General features: G+C 42.6%; 1 protein-coding gene across 1 annotated transcript; it reads right to left on the bottom strand.

Moving 5' to 3' along the window:
- Positions 1–5070: 5070 nt before the first annotated feature.
- Positions 5071–19267, bottom strand: LOC133977052 (formin-binding protein 1-like; the record flags this gene model as incomplete). The annotated part of the gene is given in 10 exon segments (XM_062415192.1): positions 5071–5099; positions 6856–7008; positions 10137–10273; positions 11191–11339; positions 12185–12317; positions 16473–16582; positions 17950–17964; positions 18406–18552; positions 18554–18589; positions 19091–19267. Coding segments are annotated over 10 exon segments (1086 nt in total), but the record flags the coding sequence as incomplete, so codon positions are not given.
- Positions 19268–20000: the final 733 nt, after the last annotated feature.

The raw sequence follows: 20000 nt of genomic DNA, 5'->3' as shown, positions 1-20000 counted from the left end.
GTATTTATCATGTATTTATCATGTTGTATTTATCATGTATTTATCATGTATTTATCATGTTGTATTTATCATGTTGTATTTATCATGTATTTATCATGTTGTATTTATCATGTATTTATCATGTATTTATCATGTATTTATCATGTTGTATTTATCATGTTGTATTTATCATGTTGTATTTATCATGTATTTATCATGATGTATTTATCATGTATTTATCATGTTGTATTTATCATGTATTTATCATGTTGTATTTATCATGTTGTATTTATCATGTTGTATTTATCATGTATTTATCATGTTGTATTTATCATGTTGTATTTATCATGTTGTATTTATCATGTATTTATCATGTTGTATTTATCATGTTGTATTTATCATGTTGTATTTATCATGTATTTATCATGTTGTATTTATCATGTTGTATTTATCATGTTGTATTTATCATGTTGTATTTATCATGTATTTATCATGTTGTGTTTATCATGTATTTATCATGTATTTATCATGTTGTATTTATCATGTATTTATCATGTTGTATTTATCATGTTGTATTTATCATGTTGTATTTATCATGTTGTGTTTATCATGTATTTATCATGTATTTATCATGTTGTATTTATCATGTATTTATCATGTTGTATTTATCATGTATTTATCATGTTGTATTTATCATGTTGTATTTATCATGTTGTATTTATCATGTTGTATTTATTATGTTGTATTTATCATGTATTTATCATGTTGTATTTATCATGTTGTATTTATCATGATGTATTTATCATGTATTTATCATGTTGTATTTATCATGTTGTATTTATCATGTTGTATTTATCATGTATTTATCATGTTGTATTTATCATGTATTTATCATGTTGTATTTATCATGTTGTATTTATCATGATGTATTTATCATGTATTTATCATGTTGTATTTATCATGTTGTATTTATCATGTTGTATTTATCATGTATTTATCATGTTGTATTTATCATGTTGTATTTATCATGATGTATTTATCATGTTGTATTTATCATGTATTTATCATGTATTTATCATGTTGTATTTATCATGTTGTATTTATCATGTTGTATTTATCATGTTGTATTTATCATGTATTTATCATGTTGTATTTATCATGTATTTATCATGTTGTATTTATCATGTTGTATTTATCATGTATTTATCATGATGTATTTATCATGTTGTATTTATCATGTATTTATCATGTTGTATTTATCATGTTGTATTTATCATGTATTTATCATGATGTATTTATCATGTATTTATCATGTTGTATTTATCATGTATTTATCATGATGTATTTATCATGTATTTATCATGTTGTATTTATCATGTATTTATCATGTATTTATCATGTTGTATTTATCATGTATTTATCATGATGTATTTATCATGTATTTATCATGATGTATTTATCATGTTGTATTTATCATGTATTTATCATGTTGTATTTATCATGTATTTATCATGTTGTATTTATCATGTTGTATTTATCATGTTGTATTTATCATGTATTTATCATGTATTTATCATGATGTATTTATCATGTTGTATTTATCATGTATTTATCATGTTGTATTTATCATGTATTTATCATGTTGTATTTATCATGTATTTATCATGTTGTATTTATCATGTTGTATTTATCATGTATTTATCATGATGTATTTATCATGTTGTATTTATCATGTTGTATTTATCATGTTGTATTTATCATGTATTTATCATGTTGTATTTATTATGTTGTATTTATCATGATGTATTTATCATGTATTTATCATGTATTTATCATGTTGTATTTATCATGTATTTATCATGTATTTATCATGATGTATTTATCATGTATTTATCATGTTGTATTTATCATGTTGTATTTATCATGATGTATTTATCATGTTGTATTTATCATGTTGTATTTATCATGTATTTATCATGTTGTATTTATCATGTATTTATCATGTATTTATCATGTTGTATTTATCATGTATTTATCATGTTGTATTTATCATGTTGTATTTATCATGTATTTATCATGTTGTATTTATCATGTTGTATTTATCATGTATTTATCATGTATTTATCATGTATTTATCATGTATTTATCATGTTGTATTTATCATGTATTTATCATGTATTTATCATGTATTTATCATGTATTTATCATGTATTTATCATGTTGTATTTATCATGTATTTATCATGTATTTATCATGTATTTATCATGTAGTATTTATCATGTATTTATCATGTTGTATTTATCATGTATTTATCATGTTGTATTTATCATGTATTTATCATGTTGTATTTATCATGTATTTATCATGTTGTATTTATCATGTATTTATCATGTATTTATCATGTTGTATTTATCATGTATTTATCATGTATTTATCATGTAATATTTAACATCTCGTCATAAAGCTGGGAGGAAAAATCTGATTTAAAACATGAATAATTGAAACAGTTTCATTCAAACTTTATTAAACCTTCAACAGTCGGTCAGATTTATTCTGAAACTTCATGAAGAGACGTAACGTGCACGTACGCATGCATGTACCTGTGCATGTATCCGTGACTGAAACACATTCATTAAATAAATGCTGGACTCTATGATGAGGTCAGAGGTCAGAGGTCAGCACTGTTACACCACTGCTGACACGCTTCAATTCAGAGTTCATTTTATTTTGAAAGTTTAAACATACAGGAAGTTGAAAAGAGCTTGATCTCAATAAAAAAATCTTTATATGTTAGAATTCAAATAAAAAAGAATGAGTTTCACATTTCACAGCCAACCAATCACATATGTACAGGGGGCGGGGCTAATGTCAGCAGGTGTACAGGGGGCGGGGCTAATGTCAGCAGGTGTACAGGGGGCGGGGCTAATGTCAGCAGGTGTGCAGGGGGTGGGACTAATGTCAGCAGGTGTGCAGGAGGCGGGGCTAATGTCAGCAGGTGTGCATGAGGCGGGGCTAATGTCAGCAGGTGTACAGGGGGCGGGGCTAATGTCAGCGGGTGTACAGGGGCGGAGCTAATGTCAGCAGGTGTGCAGGGGGTGGGGCTAATGTCAGCAGGTGTACAGGGGCGGAGCTAATGTCAGCAGGTGTACAGGGGCGGAGCTAATGTCAGCAGGTGTGCAGGGGGTGGGGCTAATGTCAGCAGGTGTGCAGGAGGCGGGGCTAATGTCAGCAGTTGTACAGGGGGCGGAGCTAATGTCAGCAGGTGTGCACGAGGCGGGGCTAATGTCAGCAGGTGTACAGGGGCGGAGCTAATGTCAGCAGGTGTGCAGGGGGTGGGGCTAATGTCAGCAGGTGTGCATGGGGCGGGGCTAATGTCAGCAGGTGTACAGGGGGCGGAGCTGATGTCAGCAGGTGTGCAGGGGGCGGAGCTACACCTGTGCAGCTACAGTCAATATTTACAGTCTACATCAGAGTTTAAACTGCTTAAACGTTTCATTCACAGCAACAGCAGTGACATCACAGTGTGACATCACTGTGTGACGTCACACTGTGATGTCACACAGTGAGGCGGGACCCGTTGACGCTCAGCTCTCATTGGCCAACACACTGTTACACTTTTTACATACATTGATTTGAAAGGTTTTTTTCATAATATCAAACAGCTGATCGAGGACAGTTTGTCTCCAAACAATAAAACAAACAAGATTAATTCATTTTGGGCTCAAACATGCGACATAAAAACTAAATGATTAAAGAAATGAATGCATCAGGTTACAGTTTCAGTTGTCGCCTGTCTTTTAAAAACAGCATCACTGGTGATTTCTGTATCTAACCGAATGATTCACGTTATTACAGACAGAAAAGACTCAGATCAATAATCAGCCATTAATAGTGACTGATGCGGGTTAGGGGACAGATCAATAATCAATAATCAGCCTTTAATAGTGACTGATGCGGGTTAGGGGACAGATCAATAATCAATAATCAGCCATTAATAGTGACTGATGAGGGTTAGGGGACAGATCAATAATCAATAATCAGCCTTTAATAGTGACTGATGAGGGTTAGGGGACAGATCAATAATCAATAATCAGCCTTTAATAGTGACTGATGAGGGTTAGGGGACAGATCAATAATCAATAATCAGCCTTTAATAGTGACTGATGAGGGTTAGGGGACAGATCAATAATCAATAATCAGCCTTTAATAGTGACTGATGAGGGTTATATATTATAGATGAAGCAACAGACTGATTGATGAGCTGAAATCAATAATAAACTGTCTCATGTTGCTGCTTCTCAACGACTCCTAACCCTAACCACGATGCTGACTGTGCACCAGCGGGGGGACGGGGGGGACGGACTACTTCCTGCTTGTGATATTAAACAAGGTCAAAGGTCAGAAGCTGCAGCTGAATTTAGAGATGGATCCTTTATATTAGAATCAGGGTTCAACCTGAAAACAGCTGATTGACAAGTGAAATCTACTGAAGTTAGTTTATGAGGAAGCCGACCAATTACAGCAGAGTGTGGGGTGGGGGGGGGGGGGGGGGGTGGGCCTTAAAGAGACAGGAGCTGAACTGAGGCTGACCAATCAGAGCAGAGTGGGGGTGGGGGGGGGGCTTAAAGAGACAGGAGCTGAACTGAGGCTGACCAATCAGAGCAGAGTGGGGGGGGGGGCTTAAAGAGATAGGAGCTGAACTGAGGCTGACCAATCAGAGCAGAGTGGGGGGGGGGGCTTAAAGGACAGGTAGAAGATAAATAGTTTTATTCCAGAATATTAATAACGAGATGAAGATGTGTTATGTTATTATGTTATGTGTATGTTATTCAAGGTGGTAACCACGGAGACAGTGATGGTAACTGCTTCTGATCAATCTTTATTTAGCTCATCAATCAGGTCTGAAGTGGATCATCTGTTTACTCTGATGTCTCTGATTGGTTACTCAGTCATCTGTAGAAGTTTTCCTCCATCAGGAACTCTCAGCTGATTGGTCCAGATATCTGAAAGCTTTTACCGGGCTTCCTCTGAGTATTTTCCTTTACACATCCCTTCCTGTGGCGAGACGTCCTCACTGGGCCGATTACTGTGCTAGACTAGCCGACTACTCTGCACAAAGCCTACAAGATAGACACATGCAGACAGACAGACAGAGACAGACAGGCAGATATGTGAGACAGGAGCTCTGAAATCTCTCTCTGCAGGACACTGAATCATATGAACAACTTTATCTGTACTGAACCTTTCATGCTAAGATGCAGCTCAGACTAGTTTAAAAACCTGAAGTTTGACCAAAATATGATAAAACATCAAGAACTAAGTCAACATGACCACAAATCAAAGTTCTTCAGTTCTAGTGAGGAACATGAGGAACATGACGAACGTGAGGAACGTGAGGAACGTGAGGAACATGAGGAACGTGAGGAACGTGAGGAACGTGAGGAACATGAGGAACATGAGGAACGTGAGGAACATGACGAACGTGAGGAACGTGAGGAACGTGAGGAACATGAGGAACGTGAGGAACGTGAGGAACGTGAGGAACATGAGGAACATGAGGAACGTGAGGAACGTGAGGAACGTGAGGAACGTGAGGAACATGGTTCTTCAACGTGAAATGAAAGGCAGTCGCTGATATGTAAAGATGGAGCTAATGTAAAACATATCCAGTGCAATGATGCTAATACTAATTATTATTATGAATAATAGCAGCAGTATTTCTCAGTGTTTGATTCTAATAATGATAATAAAGAGTTTGTTCAGATAAACGACAGCTTGACTGTTTGAAACATTCAAAGGTCGGAAGCTTGTAGCTGAAGTTGAGCTGCTGACGATGAATCATCCAACTGTTCATCACTGAGATGAATCACTGAGATGAATCAATGAGATGAATCACTGAGATGAATCACTGAGATGAATCACTGAGATGAATCAATGAGATGAATCACTGAGATGAATCACTGAGATGAATCAATGACATGAATCACTGAGATGAATCACTGAGATGAATCAATGAGATAAATCACTGAGATGAATCAATGACATGAATCACTGAGATGAATCACTGAGATGAATCAATGAGATAAATCACTGAGATGAATCAATGAGATGAATCAATGAGATGAATCCCTGAGATGAATCACTGAGATGAATCAATGAGATGAATCAATGAGATGAATCACTGAGATGAATCATCAATGAGATGAATCACTGAGATGAATCACTGAGATGAATCACTGAGATGAATCACTGAGATGAATCACTGAGATGAATCAATGAGATGAATCAATGAGATGAATCACTGAGATGAATCACTGAGATGAATCACTGAGATGAATCACTGAGATGAATCATCAATGAGATGAATCACTGAGATGAATCACTGAGATGAATCACTGAGATGAATCATCAATGAGATGAATCACTGAGATGAATCACTGAGATGAATCACTGAGATGAATCACTGAGATGAATCACTGAGATGAATCAATGAGATGAATCACTGAGATGAATCACTGAGATGAATCATCACTGAGATGAATCAATGAGATGAATCACTGAGATGAATCACTGAGATGAATCACTGAGATGAATCATCACTAAGATCCCTAACCCAGCCGGGGGGGCAGTCACATGATCACACTGCGCTGCAGGTGTGTGTAACCATGGCAACCAAGTGTTGACATTCAGCCGCTGGTTCAGTTCAGAGGTCATCAGAAGATCAAAGTTCATCTGCAGGTCAGAGGTCAGATGTAGGTCGGATGTAGGTCAGTTAAAGGTCGGTTAGAGGTCAGATGGAGGTCGTTTAGAGGTCAGATGGAGGTCGGTTAGAGGTCAGATGGAGGTCGGTTAGAGGTCAGATGTAGGTCATGGCACCTTTGGCTTCCAGGAAGACTTTGATGTAGGAAGTCGGGACGTAACCTTCCTCCTCCAGGTTCCGCCGGACTCTGGTCCAGCCGTCACCTTTGTCTTCTTCCACCACAGAAAGTAGTTCTCCTTCCACCAGGGACAGAGTTCCTTCATTCTGACCTGCAGAGGGACAGAGGAGAACCTTTAGAACCCGTTTACACTGAACCAGAAGCTACAGAACAGTCTGGACTAGTGGGACAGAAGGGCCGATGGGATAGAAGGACCGATGGGACAGAATGACCAATGGTACAGAGGGACCGATGGGACCGTTGGGACCGATGGGACAGAAGGACCGATGGGACAGAGGAACCGGTTGGACAGAGGGACCGATGGGACAGAGGGACCAATGGTACAGAGGGACCGATGGGACAGAGGAACCGGTTGGACAGAGGGACCGATGGGACAGAGGGACCGATGGGACCGATGGGACCGATGGGACCGATGGGACCGATGGGACAGAAGGACCGATGGGACAGAGGAACCGGTTGGACAGAGGGACCGATGGGACAGAGGGACCAATGGTACAGAGGGACCGATGGGACCGATGGGACCGATGGGACAGAAGGACCGATGGGACAGAGGAACCGGTTGGACAGAGGGACCGATGGGACAGAGGGACCAGTGGGACAGAGGGACCAGTGGGACCAATGGAACAGAGGGACAGAAGGACCGGTGGGACCAGTGGGACCGATGCGACAGAAGAACCGATAGGACAGAAGGACCGATGGAACAGAGGGACAGAAGGACTGGTGGGACGGATGGGACAGAAGTACCGATGGGACAGAGGGACCGGTGACACAGAGGACGGATTTGGGACAGAGGGACCGATGGGACAGAGGTACCGATGGAACAGAGGGACAGAAGGGCCGGTGGGACCTATGGGACAGAAGGACCGATAGACAGAGGGACCGGTGGGACAGAGGGACCGATCAGACAGAGGGACCGGTGGGACAGAAGGACCGGTGGGACAGAGGGACCGGTGACACAGAGGACGGATGGGACAGAGGGACCGATGGGACAGAGGGACCGATGGGACAGAGGGACCGATAGGACAGAGGGACCGGTGGGAGAGAGGGACCGATGGAACAGAGAGACCGATCAGACAGAGGGACCGGTGGGACAGAAGAACCAATGGGACAGAGGGACCGATGGGACAGAGGGACCGATGGGACAGAAGGACCGATGGGACAGAGGAACCGGTGGGACAGAGGAACCGGTGACACAGAGGGACCGATGGGACAGAGGGACCGGTAGGACCAATGGGACAGAGGGACCAGTAGGACCAATGGAACAGAGGGACCAGTAGGACCAATGGAACAGAGGGACCGATGGGACAGAGGGACCGGTAGGACCAATGGAACAGAAAGACCGGTGGGACAGATGGACCGATGGGACAGAAGGACCGATGGGACAGAGGGACCGATGGGACCGAAGGACTGATGGGACAGAGGAACCGGTGACACAGAGGGACCGATGGGACAGAGGAACCGGTGACACAGAGGGACCGATGGGACAGATGGACTGATGGGACAGAGGGACTGGTGACACAGAGGGACCGATGGTACAGAGGAACCGGTGACACAGAGGGACCGATGGGACAGAGGGACTGATGGGACAGAGGGACCGGTAGGACCAATGGAACAGAGGGACCGATGGGACAGAAGGACCGATGGGAAAGAGGGACCGATGGGACAGAAGTACGGATGGGACAGAGGGACCGATGGGACAGAGGGACCGATGGGACAGAGGGACCGATGGGACAGAGGGACAGAAGGACCGATGGGACAGAAGGACCGATGGGACAGAAGGACCGGTAGGACCGATGCAACAGAGGGACCGGTAGGACCGATGCAACAGAGGGACAGAAGGACTGATGGAACAGAGGGACTGATGGAACAGAGGGACAGAAGGACCAGTGGGACCGATGGGACAGAAGGACCAGTGGGACCGATGGGACAGAGGGACCGGTGGGACAGAAGGACCGATGGGACAGAAGGACCGATGGGACAAAGGGACCGGTGGGACAGAGGGACCGATGGGACAGAGGGACCGGTGACACAGAGGGACCGATGGGACAGAAGGACCGATGGGACAGAGGGACCGGTGGGACAGAGGGACCGGTGACACAGAGGGACCGATGGGACAGAAGGACCGATGGGACAGAGGGACCGGTGGGACAGAGGGACCGATGGGACAGAGGGACCGGTGACACAGAGACACCGATCAGACAGAGGGACCAGTGGGACAGAAGAACCGATGGGACAGAGGGACCGATGGGACAGAGGGACCGGTAGGACCGATGGAACAGAGGGACAGAAGGACTGGTGACACAGAGGGACCGATGGTACAGAGGAACCGGTGACACAGAGGGACCGATGGGACAGAGGGACTGATGGGACAGAGGGACCGGTAGGACCAATGGAACAGAGGGACCGATGGGACAGAAGGACCGATGGGAAAGAGGGACCGATGGGACAGAAGTACGGATGGGACAGAGGGACCGATGGGACAGAGGGACCGATGGGACAGAGGGACCGATGGGACAGAGGGACAGAAGGACCGATGGGACAGAAGGACCGATGGGACAGAAGGACCGGTAGGACCGATGCAACAGAGGGACCGGTAGGACCGATGCAACAGAGGGACAGAAGGACTGATGGAACAGAGGGACCGATGGGACAGAGGGACAGAAGGACCAGTGGGACCGATGGGACAGAAGGACCAGTGGGACCGATGGGACAGAGGGACCGGTGGGACAGAAGGACCGATGGGACAGAAGGACCGATGGGACAAAGGGACCGGTGGGACAGAGGGACCGATGGGACAGAGGGACCGGTGACACAGAGGGACCGATGGGACAGAAGGACCGATGGGACAGAGGGACCGGTGGGACAGAGGGACCGGTGACACAGAGGGACCGATGGGACAGAAGGACCGATGGGACAGAGGGACCGGTGGGACAGAGGGACCGATGGGACAGAGGGACCGGTGACACAGAGACACCGATCAGACAGAGGGACCAGTGGGACAGAAGAACCGATGGGACAGAGGGACCGATGGGACAGAGGGACCGGTAGGACCGATGGAACAGAGGGACAGAAGGACCGGTGGGACATAGGGACCGATGGTACAGGAGTACCGGTGGGACAGAGGGACCGATGGGACAGAGGGACCGGTGGGACCGATGGGACAGAGGGACCGGTGGGACAGAGGGACCGATGGGACAGAGGGACCGGTGGGACAGATACCTTCAAAAGGATAAAGGGACTTGCAGGTACCGATACTCGGTAACGGCTCTTCATCGTCAAAGTCGTTTTCAAATTCTGAACTACGAGACTTAAAGTGAAGCTCTGTGCTGTGATCCTCGGTGTAGCTGCCATCAGGACTGCAGACATGGAGAGAGATAACAGTAATAACTGTAATAACAGTAATAACTGTAATAACAGTAATAACTGTAATAACAGTAATAACTGTGTAATAACAGTAATAACTGTAATAACAGTAATAACTGTGTAATAACTGTGTAATAACAGTAATAACTGTGTGTAATAACAGTAATAACTAATAACTGTGTAATAACAGTAATAACTAATAACTGTGTAATAACAGTAATAACTGTGTGTAATAACAGTAATAACTAATAACTGTGTAATAACAGTAATAACTAATAACTGTGTAATAACAGTAATAACTGTGTAATAACAGTAATAACTGTGTAATAACTGTGTAATAACAGTAATAACTGTAATAACAGTAATAACTGTGTAATAACAGTAATAACTGTAATAACAGTAATAACTGTAATAACAGTAATAACTGTGTAATAACTGTGTAATAACAGTAATAACAGTAATAACAGTAATAACTGTGTAATAACAGTAATAACTGTAATAACAGTAATAACTGTAATAACAGTAATAACTGTGTAATAACAGTAATAACTGTGTAATAACAGTAATAACTGTGTGTAATAACAGTAATAACTAATAACTGTGTAATAACAGTAATAACTGTAATAACAGTAATAACTGTAATAACAGTAATAACTGTGTAATAACAGTAATAACTGTAATAACTGTAATAACAGTAATAACTGTGTAATAACAGTAATAACTGTGTAATAACAGTAATAACTGTGTGTAATAACAGTAATAACTAATAACTGTGTAATAACAGTAATAACTGTAATAACATTAATAACTAATAACTGTGTAATAACAGTAATAACTGTAATAACAGTAATAACTGTGTAATAACAGTAATAACTGTGTAATAACAGTAATAACAGTAATAACTGTGTACCTCTCTCTGCTGGCTGGACTGCGGTTGTCCAGATGTTTCAGGCTCGTGCTGCCTGGCGTCGTCGCCTGAGAATTTAACCCACAACCTGCTCCACTCTGCCTCCTGCTGCCGTGATCTGACAGTCTGCTGTCGGCCTCCACCAGCCACGTCTGAGTACACACAGTGCTTAGTAAGTATGTACTGAAGTATACACTGAGAGTATACAGAGTATTTAATGAGTGTGTACTGTGTGTATACAGAGTATTTAATGAGTGTGTACTGTGTGTATACAGAGTATCTAATGAGTGTGTACTGTGTGTATACAGAGTATTTAATGAGTGTGTACTGTGTGTATACAGAGTATCTAATGAGTGTGTACTGTGTGTATACAGAGTATTTAATGAGTGTGTACTGTGTGTATACAGAGTATTTAATGAGTGTGTACTGTGTGTATACAGAGTATTTAATGAGTGTGTACTGTGTGTATACAGAGTATTTAATGAGTGTGTACTGTGTGTATACAGAGTATCTAATGAGTGTGTACTGTGTGTATACAGAGTATCTAATGAGTGTGTACTGTGTGTATACAGAGTATTTAATGAGTGTGTACTGTGTGTATACAGAGTATCTAATGAGTGTGTACTGTGTGTATACAGAGTATCTAATGAGTGTGTACTGTGTGTATACAGAGTATCTAATGAGTGTGTACTGTGTGTATACAGAGTATCTAATGAGTGTGTACTGTGTGTACACAGAGTATTTAATGAGTGTGTACTGTGTGTACACAGAGTATTTAATGAGTGTGTACTGTGTGTATACAGAGTATCTAATGAGTGTGTACTGTGTGTATACAGAGTATTTAATGAGTGTGTACTGTGTGTATACAGAGTTTTTAATGAGTGTGTACTGTGTGTATACAGAGTATTTAATGAGTGTGTGCTGTGTGTATACAGAGTATTTAATGAGTGTGTACTGTGTGTATACTGGAAGTATTTATTGAGTATTTTTTGTGTACCTGGTTTTTTCGCAGCTCGTCTTCCAGTCTCTGCAAACTCTGCTTCACTTCGTCCAGTCGAGGTTCCAAACTGTTGGCGTCTCCCATCTGAGGACTTCGCTCATACACATCCCTCATCTTCAGCAGCGTGTCTCTGTAACGTTTAATAAACGTTTAATAATAATTGTGGATTACAGCTCTGTATAACTGCGTGGGTTAATATGTTGTGTTGCCAGTGTGTAACTATCTTATATTATGATATGATGTTATCATGATGTAGTGATGCTCAGTCTTGGAGAGGGAGTAGCTCCCCCTGCTGGCTACCTTTGAATATCTGAGCAATTTTCAGTGGAAGACGGTGCCAGTTTATCATATGTGGCAATTCAAGATGAGATTGATTTGCTGGTATTTACTGTATTGCGTATTGCTTAGAAATTATATTCAAAATATTCTTTGTTGTTATTTGTGCCTTTGCAGAAACCACTCATCCATGCTTAGCTATTGGTGAAAATAAATAAGTTTATCCCCTTCATCTCTACAGTCAGCTGCTGGCCAAGCACTTCAAAAGGTTTATTTATTTAAGCATTTTTCCATTATTGCACCACATCCCCAAAGTGTTAGAAACAGACGTAGGTCTGTTCAGACACCTAAACACCTTCAGACACCTTCAGACACCTTCAGACATCTAAACACCTTCAGACACCTTCAGACACCTTCAGACACCTAAACACCTTCAAACACCTTCAGACACCTAAACACCTTCAGAGACCTAAACACCTTCAGACACCTTCAGACACCTAAACACCTTCAGACACCTAAACACCTTCAGACACCTTCAGACATCTTCAGACACCTAAACACCTTCAGACACCTTCAGACACCTAAACACCTTCAGACACCTAAACACCTTCAGACACCTTCAGACACCTTCAGACACCTAAACACCTTCAAACACCTAAACACCTTCAAACACCTTCAGACACCTACAGACACCTACAGACACCTAAACACCTTCAAACACCTTCAGACACCTAAACACCTAAACACCTTCAGACACCTAAACACCTTCAGACACCTTCAGACACATTCAGACACCTAAACACCTTCAGACACCTAAACACCTTCAAACACCTTCAGACACCTAAACACCTTCAGACACCTAAACACCTTCAGACACCTTAACACCTCCAGACACCTTCAAACACCTTCAGACACCTTCAGACACCTTCAGACACCTTCAGACACCTACACACATTCAGACACCTTCAGACACCTAAACACCTTCAAACACCTTCAGACACCTTCAGACACCTAAACACCTTCAAACACCTAAACACCTTCAGACACCTAAACACCTCCAGACACCTTCAAACACCTTCAGACACTTTCAGACACCTAAACACCTTCAGACACCTTCAGACACCTTCAGACACCTAAACACCTTCAGACACCTTCAGACACCTTCAGACACCTAAACACCTTCAGACACCTTCAGACACCTAAACACCTTCAGACACCTAAACACCTTCAGACACCTTCAGACACCTAAACACCTTCAGACACCTTCAGACACCTAAACACCTCCAGACACCTTCAAACACCTTCAGACACCTTCAGACACCTAAACACCTTCAAACACCTTCAGACACATTCAGACACCTAAACACCTTGAGACACCTTCAGACACCTAAACACCTTCAGACACCTTCAGACACCTAAACACCTCCAGACACCTTGAGACACCTAAACACCTTCAGACACCTTCAGACACCTAAACACCTTCAAACACCTTCAGACACCTTCAGACACCTTCAGACACCTAAACACCTACAGACACCTAAACACCTTCAGACACCTTCAAACACCTACAGACACCTAAACACCTTCAGACACCTAAACACCTTCAGACACCTAAACACCTTCGAACACCTAAACACCTTCAGACACCTTCAAACACCTTCAGACACCTAAACACCTTCAGACACCTAAACACCTAAACACCTTCAGACACCTTCAGACACCTAAACACCTTCAGACACCTAAACACCTCCAGACACCTTGAGACACCTAAACACCTTCAAACACCTTCAGACACCTTCAGACACCTAAACACCTACAGACACCTAAACACCTTCAGACACCTTCAAACACCTAAACACCTTCAGACACCTAAACACCTTCAGACACCTAAACACCTTCAAACACCTAAACACCTTCAGACACCTTCAAACACCTTCAGACACCTAAACACCTTCAGACACCTAAACACCTTCAGACACCTAAACACCTTCAGACACCTTCAGACACCTAAACACATTCAGATACCTTCAGACACCTAAACACTTCCAGACACCTTGAGACACCTAAACACCTTCAAACACCTTCAAACACCTTCAGACACCTTCAGACACCTTCAAACACCTTCAGACACATTCAGACACCTAAACACCTTCAGACACCTTCAGACACCTAAACACCTTCAGACACCTTGAGACACCTAAACACCTTCAAACACCTTCAGACACCTTCAGACACCTTCAGACACCTAAACACCTTCAGACACCTAAACACCTTCAGACACATACAGACACCTAAACACCTTGAGACACCTAAACACCTTCAAACACCTTCAGACACCTTCAGACACCTAAACACCTTCAGACACCTTCAAACACCTACAGACACCTAAACACCTTCAGACACCTAAACACCTCCAGACACCTTGAGACACCTAAACACCTTCAGACACCTTCAGACACCTAAACACCTTCAAACACCTTCAGACACCTTCAGACACCTTCAGACACCTAAACACCTACAGACACCTAAACACCTTCAGACACCTTCAAACACCTACAGACACCTAAACACCTTCAGACACCTAAACACCTTCAGACACCTAAACACCTTCGAACACCTAAACACCTTCAGACACCTTCAAACACCTTCAGACACCTAAACACCTTCAGACACCTTCAGACACCTAAACACCTTCAGACACCTAAACACCTCCAGACACCTAAACACCTAAACACCTTCAGACACCTAAACACCTTCAGACACCTTCAGACACCTAAACACCTTCAGACACCTAAACACCTCCAGACACCTTGAGACACCTAAACACCTTCAAACACCTTCAGACACCTTCAGACACCTAAACACCTACAGACACCTAAACACCTTCAGACACCTTCAAACACCTACAGACACCTAAACACCTTCAGACACCTTCAAACACCTAAACACCTTCAGACACCTAAACACCTTCAGACACCTAAACACCTTCAAACACCTAAACACCTTCAGACACCTTCAAACACCTAAACACCTTCAGACACCTAAACACCTTCAGACACCTAAACACCTTCAGACACCTTCAGACACCTTCAGACACCTAAACACTTCCAGACACCTTGAGACACCTAAACACCTTCAAACACCTTCAAACACCTTCAGACACCTTCAGACACCTTCAAACACCTTCAGACACATTCAGACACCTAAACACCTTCAGACACCTTCAGACACCTAAACACCTTCAGACACCTTGAGACACCTAAACACCTTCAAACACCTTCAGACACCTTCAGACACCTTCAGACACCTAAACACCTTCAGACACCTAAACACCTTCAGACACCTACAGACACCTAAACACCTTCAAACACCTTCAGACACCTTCAGACACCTTCAGACACCTAAACACCTTCAGACACCTTCAAACACCTACAGACACCTAAACACCTACAGACACCTAAACACCTTCAGACACCTAAACACCTTCAGACACCTAAACACCTTCGAACACCTAAACACCTTCAGACACCTTCAAACACCTTCAGACACCTAAACACCTTCAGACACCTAAACACCTAAACACCTTCAGACACCTAAACACCTTCAGACACCTAAACACCTTCGAACACCTAAACACCTTCAGACACCTTCAAACACCTTCAGACACCTAAACACCTTCAGACACCTAAACACCTAAACACCTTCAGACACCTTCAAACACCTTCAGACACCTAAACACCTTCAGACACCTAAACACCTAAACACCTTCAGACACCTTCAGACACCTTCAGACACCTAAACACCTTCAGACACCTTGAAAAACACACAGACGGTCTCATGGATCCATTCTACCTTGTATCAACAGTTCTGGCTGCTGGTGATGAGTAGAATATAAATTATATGTATGTCACAATGTATGTACTGTACATGTATGTAATGTACTATACATGTACATGTATGTAATGTACTATAAATGTACATGTATGTATATGCTGTATGTATGTTTTACCTCTGCTCTCTCTCTCTCTGGATCTCTTGGTTGATGTTGTTGATTCTGGTTTGAAGTTTCTTGCGTCGTTGTTCTGGAGGAAGATGGCTGCAGTCTGCAGGACTGGAGCCCTGAAAACCAACACACGTATGTTCTACTCAGTGTCATGTGACTACACGTATGTTCTACTCAGTGTCATGTGACTACACGTATGTTCTACTCAGTGTCATGTGACTACACGTATGTTCTACTCAGTGTCATGTGACTACACGTATGTTCTACTCAGTATCATGTGACATCATGTATGTTCTACTCAGTGTCATGTGACTACACGTATGTTCTACTCAGTGTCATGTGACTACATGTATGTTCTACTCAGTGTCATGTGACATCATGTATGTTCTACTCAGTGTCATGTGACATCATGTATGTTCTACTCAGTATCATGTGACTACATGTATGTTCTACTCAGTGTCATGTGACTACATGTATGTTCTACTCAGTGTCATGTGACTTCATGTATGTTCTACTCAGTATCATGTGACATCATGTATGTTCTACTCAGTGTCATGTGACTTCATGTATGTTCTACTCAGTGTCATGTGACTTCATGTATGTTCTACTCAGTATCATGTGACATCATGTATGTTCTACTCAGTGTCATGTGACTTCATGTATGTTCTACTCAGTATCATGTGACATCATGTATGTTCTACTCAGTGTCATGTGACATCATGTATGTTCTACTCAGTGTCATGTGACTACATGTATGTTCTACTCAGTGTCATGTGACATCATGTATGTTCTACTCAGTGTCATGTGACATCATGTATGTTCTACTCAGTGTCATGTGACTACATGTATGTTCTACTCAGTGTCATGTGACTTCATGTATGTTCTACTCAGTATCATGTGACATCATGTATGTTCTACTCAGTGTCATGTGACTACATGTATGTTCTACTCAGTATCATGTGACATCATGTATGTTCTACTCAGTGTCATGTGACTTCATGTATGTTCTACTCAGTATCATGTGACTTCATGTATGTTCTACTCAGTATCATGTGACATCATGTATGTTCTACTCAGTGTCATGTGACTTCATGTATGTTCTACTCAGTGTCATGTGACTTCATGTATGTTCTACTCAGTGTCATGTGACTTCATGTATGTTCTACTCAGTGTCATGTGACTTCATGTATGTTCTACTCAGTGTCATGTGACTTCATGTATGTTCTACTCAGTGTCATGTGACTACACGTATGTTCTACTCAGTGTCATGTGACTTCATGTATGTTCTACTCAGTGTCATGTGACTTCATGTATGTTCTACTCAGTGTCATGTGACTTCACGTATGTTCTTCTCAGTGTCATGTGACTTCATGTATGTTCTACTCAGTGTCATGTGACATCATGTATGTTCTACTCAGTGTCATGTGACATCATGTATGTTCTACTCAGTATCATGTGACTTCATGTATGTTGTGATACTGACCAGTTTGAGTGACAGCTGTCCATCAGAGCGGAGCATGAAAGAAAAAGAGTTTAAGGTTACCATGGCAACAAGAGTACATGTGTATTTTGTAGTTGTGTGTAGTGTGTGTAGTGTGTGTAGTTGTGTGTAGTTGTGTGTAGTGTGTGTAGTTGTGTGTAGTTGTGTGTAGTTGTGTGTAGTGTGTGTAGTTGTGTGTAGTGTGTGTAGTTGTGTGTAGTTGTGTGTAGTGTGTGTAGTTGTGTGTAGTTGTGTGTAGTGTGTGTAGTTGTGTGTAGTGTGTGTAGTTGTGTTAGTTGTGTGTAGTTGTGTGTAGTGTGTGTAGTGTGTGTAGTTATGTGTAGTTGTGTAGTGTGTGTAGTTGTGTGTAGTTGTGTGTAGTTGTGTGTAGTGTGTGTAGTTGTGTGTAGTTGTGTGTAGTTGTGTGTAGTGTGTGTAGTTGTGTGTAGTTGTGTGTACCCCTCTCTTGAGGCTGCGGAGACACTGCTTCCTGGTTCTGGATCCAGATGTCATGAGGTCATTGAGCCGCTGTGTGATTGGCTCTCTGGACGCCGGGGGCGGGGACTGAGCCATGCCTCCAGGTGAAGGAGAGGTGGGGGGGGGGGGGAGGGGGTTGCCGTGGAGACGACAGAAGGGTCAACAGCTGGAGAGAGAGAGAGGTCAAAGGTCATTGAACTAGTGATCAAAAATTAATAATCAATAAATCTGTAACAAGTGTGTATGTGTGTTTGTGTGTGTGTGTGTGTGTGTGTGTATGTGTTTGTGTGTGTGTGTCTGTGTGTGTGTGTGTGTTTGTGTGTGTGTGTATGTGTGTATGTGTTTGTGTGTGTGTATGTGTGTGTATGTGTGTGTGTTTGTGTGTATGTGTGTATGTGTGTGTTTGTGTGTTTGTGTGTGTGTGTGTGTTTGTGTGCGTGTGTATGTGTGTATGTGTGTGTGTCTGTGTGTGTGTGTATGTGTGAGTGTATGTGTGTGTGTGTGTGTGTATGTGTGTGTGTGTGTGTGTGTGTGTGTGTGTGTATGTGTGTGTGTGTGTGTTTGTGTGTGTGTGTGTGTGTGTGTGTGTGTGTGTGTGTATGTGTGTGTGTGTGTGTGTGTGTGTGTGTGTGTGTGTGTGTGTATGTGTGTGTGTGTGTGTGTGTACCTTGTTCTTACGGATGAACGGCCAAAGCTTCCGGCTGTGTCTCCGTCCTTCTGTTCGGTTGTCAAGGTAACTGGATTCAGAGATGCTGCGCCTCATGGTGGAGCTGTAGTCTTCAAACTCTACATCACCTGGAGGGTCGAAGCCGGATTTATACACCTCCACTACCTGGCGGGTGTCCTGCACACACACACACACACACACACACACACACACACACATATACACACACACACACACATGAGTGTTCTGCAGCGTGTTCTACAGCGTGTTCTACAGCGTGTTCTGCAGAGTGTTCTGCAGCGTGTTCTACAGAGTGTTCTGCAGCGTGTTCCTGCAGAGTGTTCTACAGCGTGTTCTGCAGAGTGTTCTGCAGAGTGTTCTACAGCGTGTTCTGCAGCGTGTTCTACAGCGTGTTCTGCAGAGTGTTCTACAGAGTGTTCTACAGCGTGTTCTGCAGAGTGTTCTACAGCGTGTTCTGCAGCGTGTTCTACAGCGTGTTCTGCAGAGTGTTCTGCAGCGTGTTCTGCAGAGTGTTCTACAGAGTGTTCTACAGAGTGTTCTACAGCGTGTTCTACAGCGTGTCTACAGAGTGTTCTACAGCGTGTTCTACAGCGTGTTCTACAGCGTGTTCTACAGCGTGTTCTACAGAGTGTTCTACAGAGTGTTCTACAGAGTGTTCTGCAGAGTGTTCTGCAGAGTGTTCTGCAGCGTGTTCTACAGCGTGTTCTGCAGAGTGTTCTACAGAGTGTTCTACAGAGTGTTCTACAGAGTGTTCTGCAGCGTGTTCTGCAGAGTGTTCTGCAGCGTGTTCTGCAGTGTTCTGCAGAGTGTTCTACAGCGTGTTCTGCAGCGTGTTCTGCAGAGTGTTCTGCAGAGTGTTCTACAGCGTGTTCTGCAGCGTGTTCTGCAG

Source organism: Scomber scombrus, unplaced genomic scaffold (assembly GCF_963691925.1).
Source record: "Scomber scombrus unplaced genomic scaffold, fScoSco1.1 SCAFFOLD_131, whole genome shotgun sequence".
NCBI classification, from domain to species: domain Eukaryota; kingdom Metazoa; phylum Chordata; class Actinopteri; order Scombriformes; family Scombridae; genus Scomber; species Scomber scombrus.
This window is presented reverse-complemented; position numbering and strand designations above follow the sequence as displayed.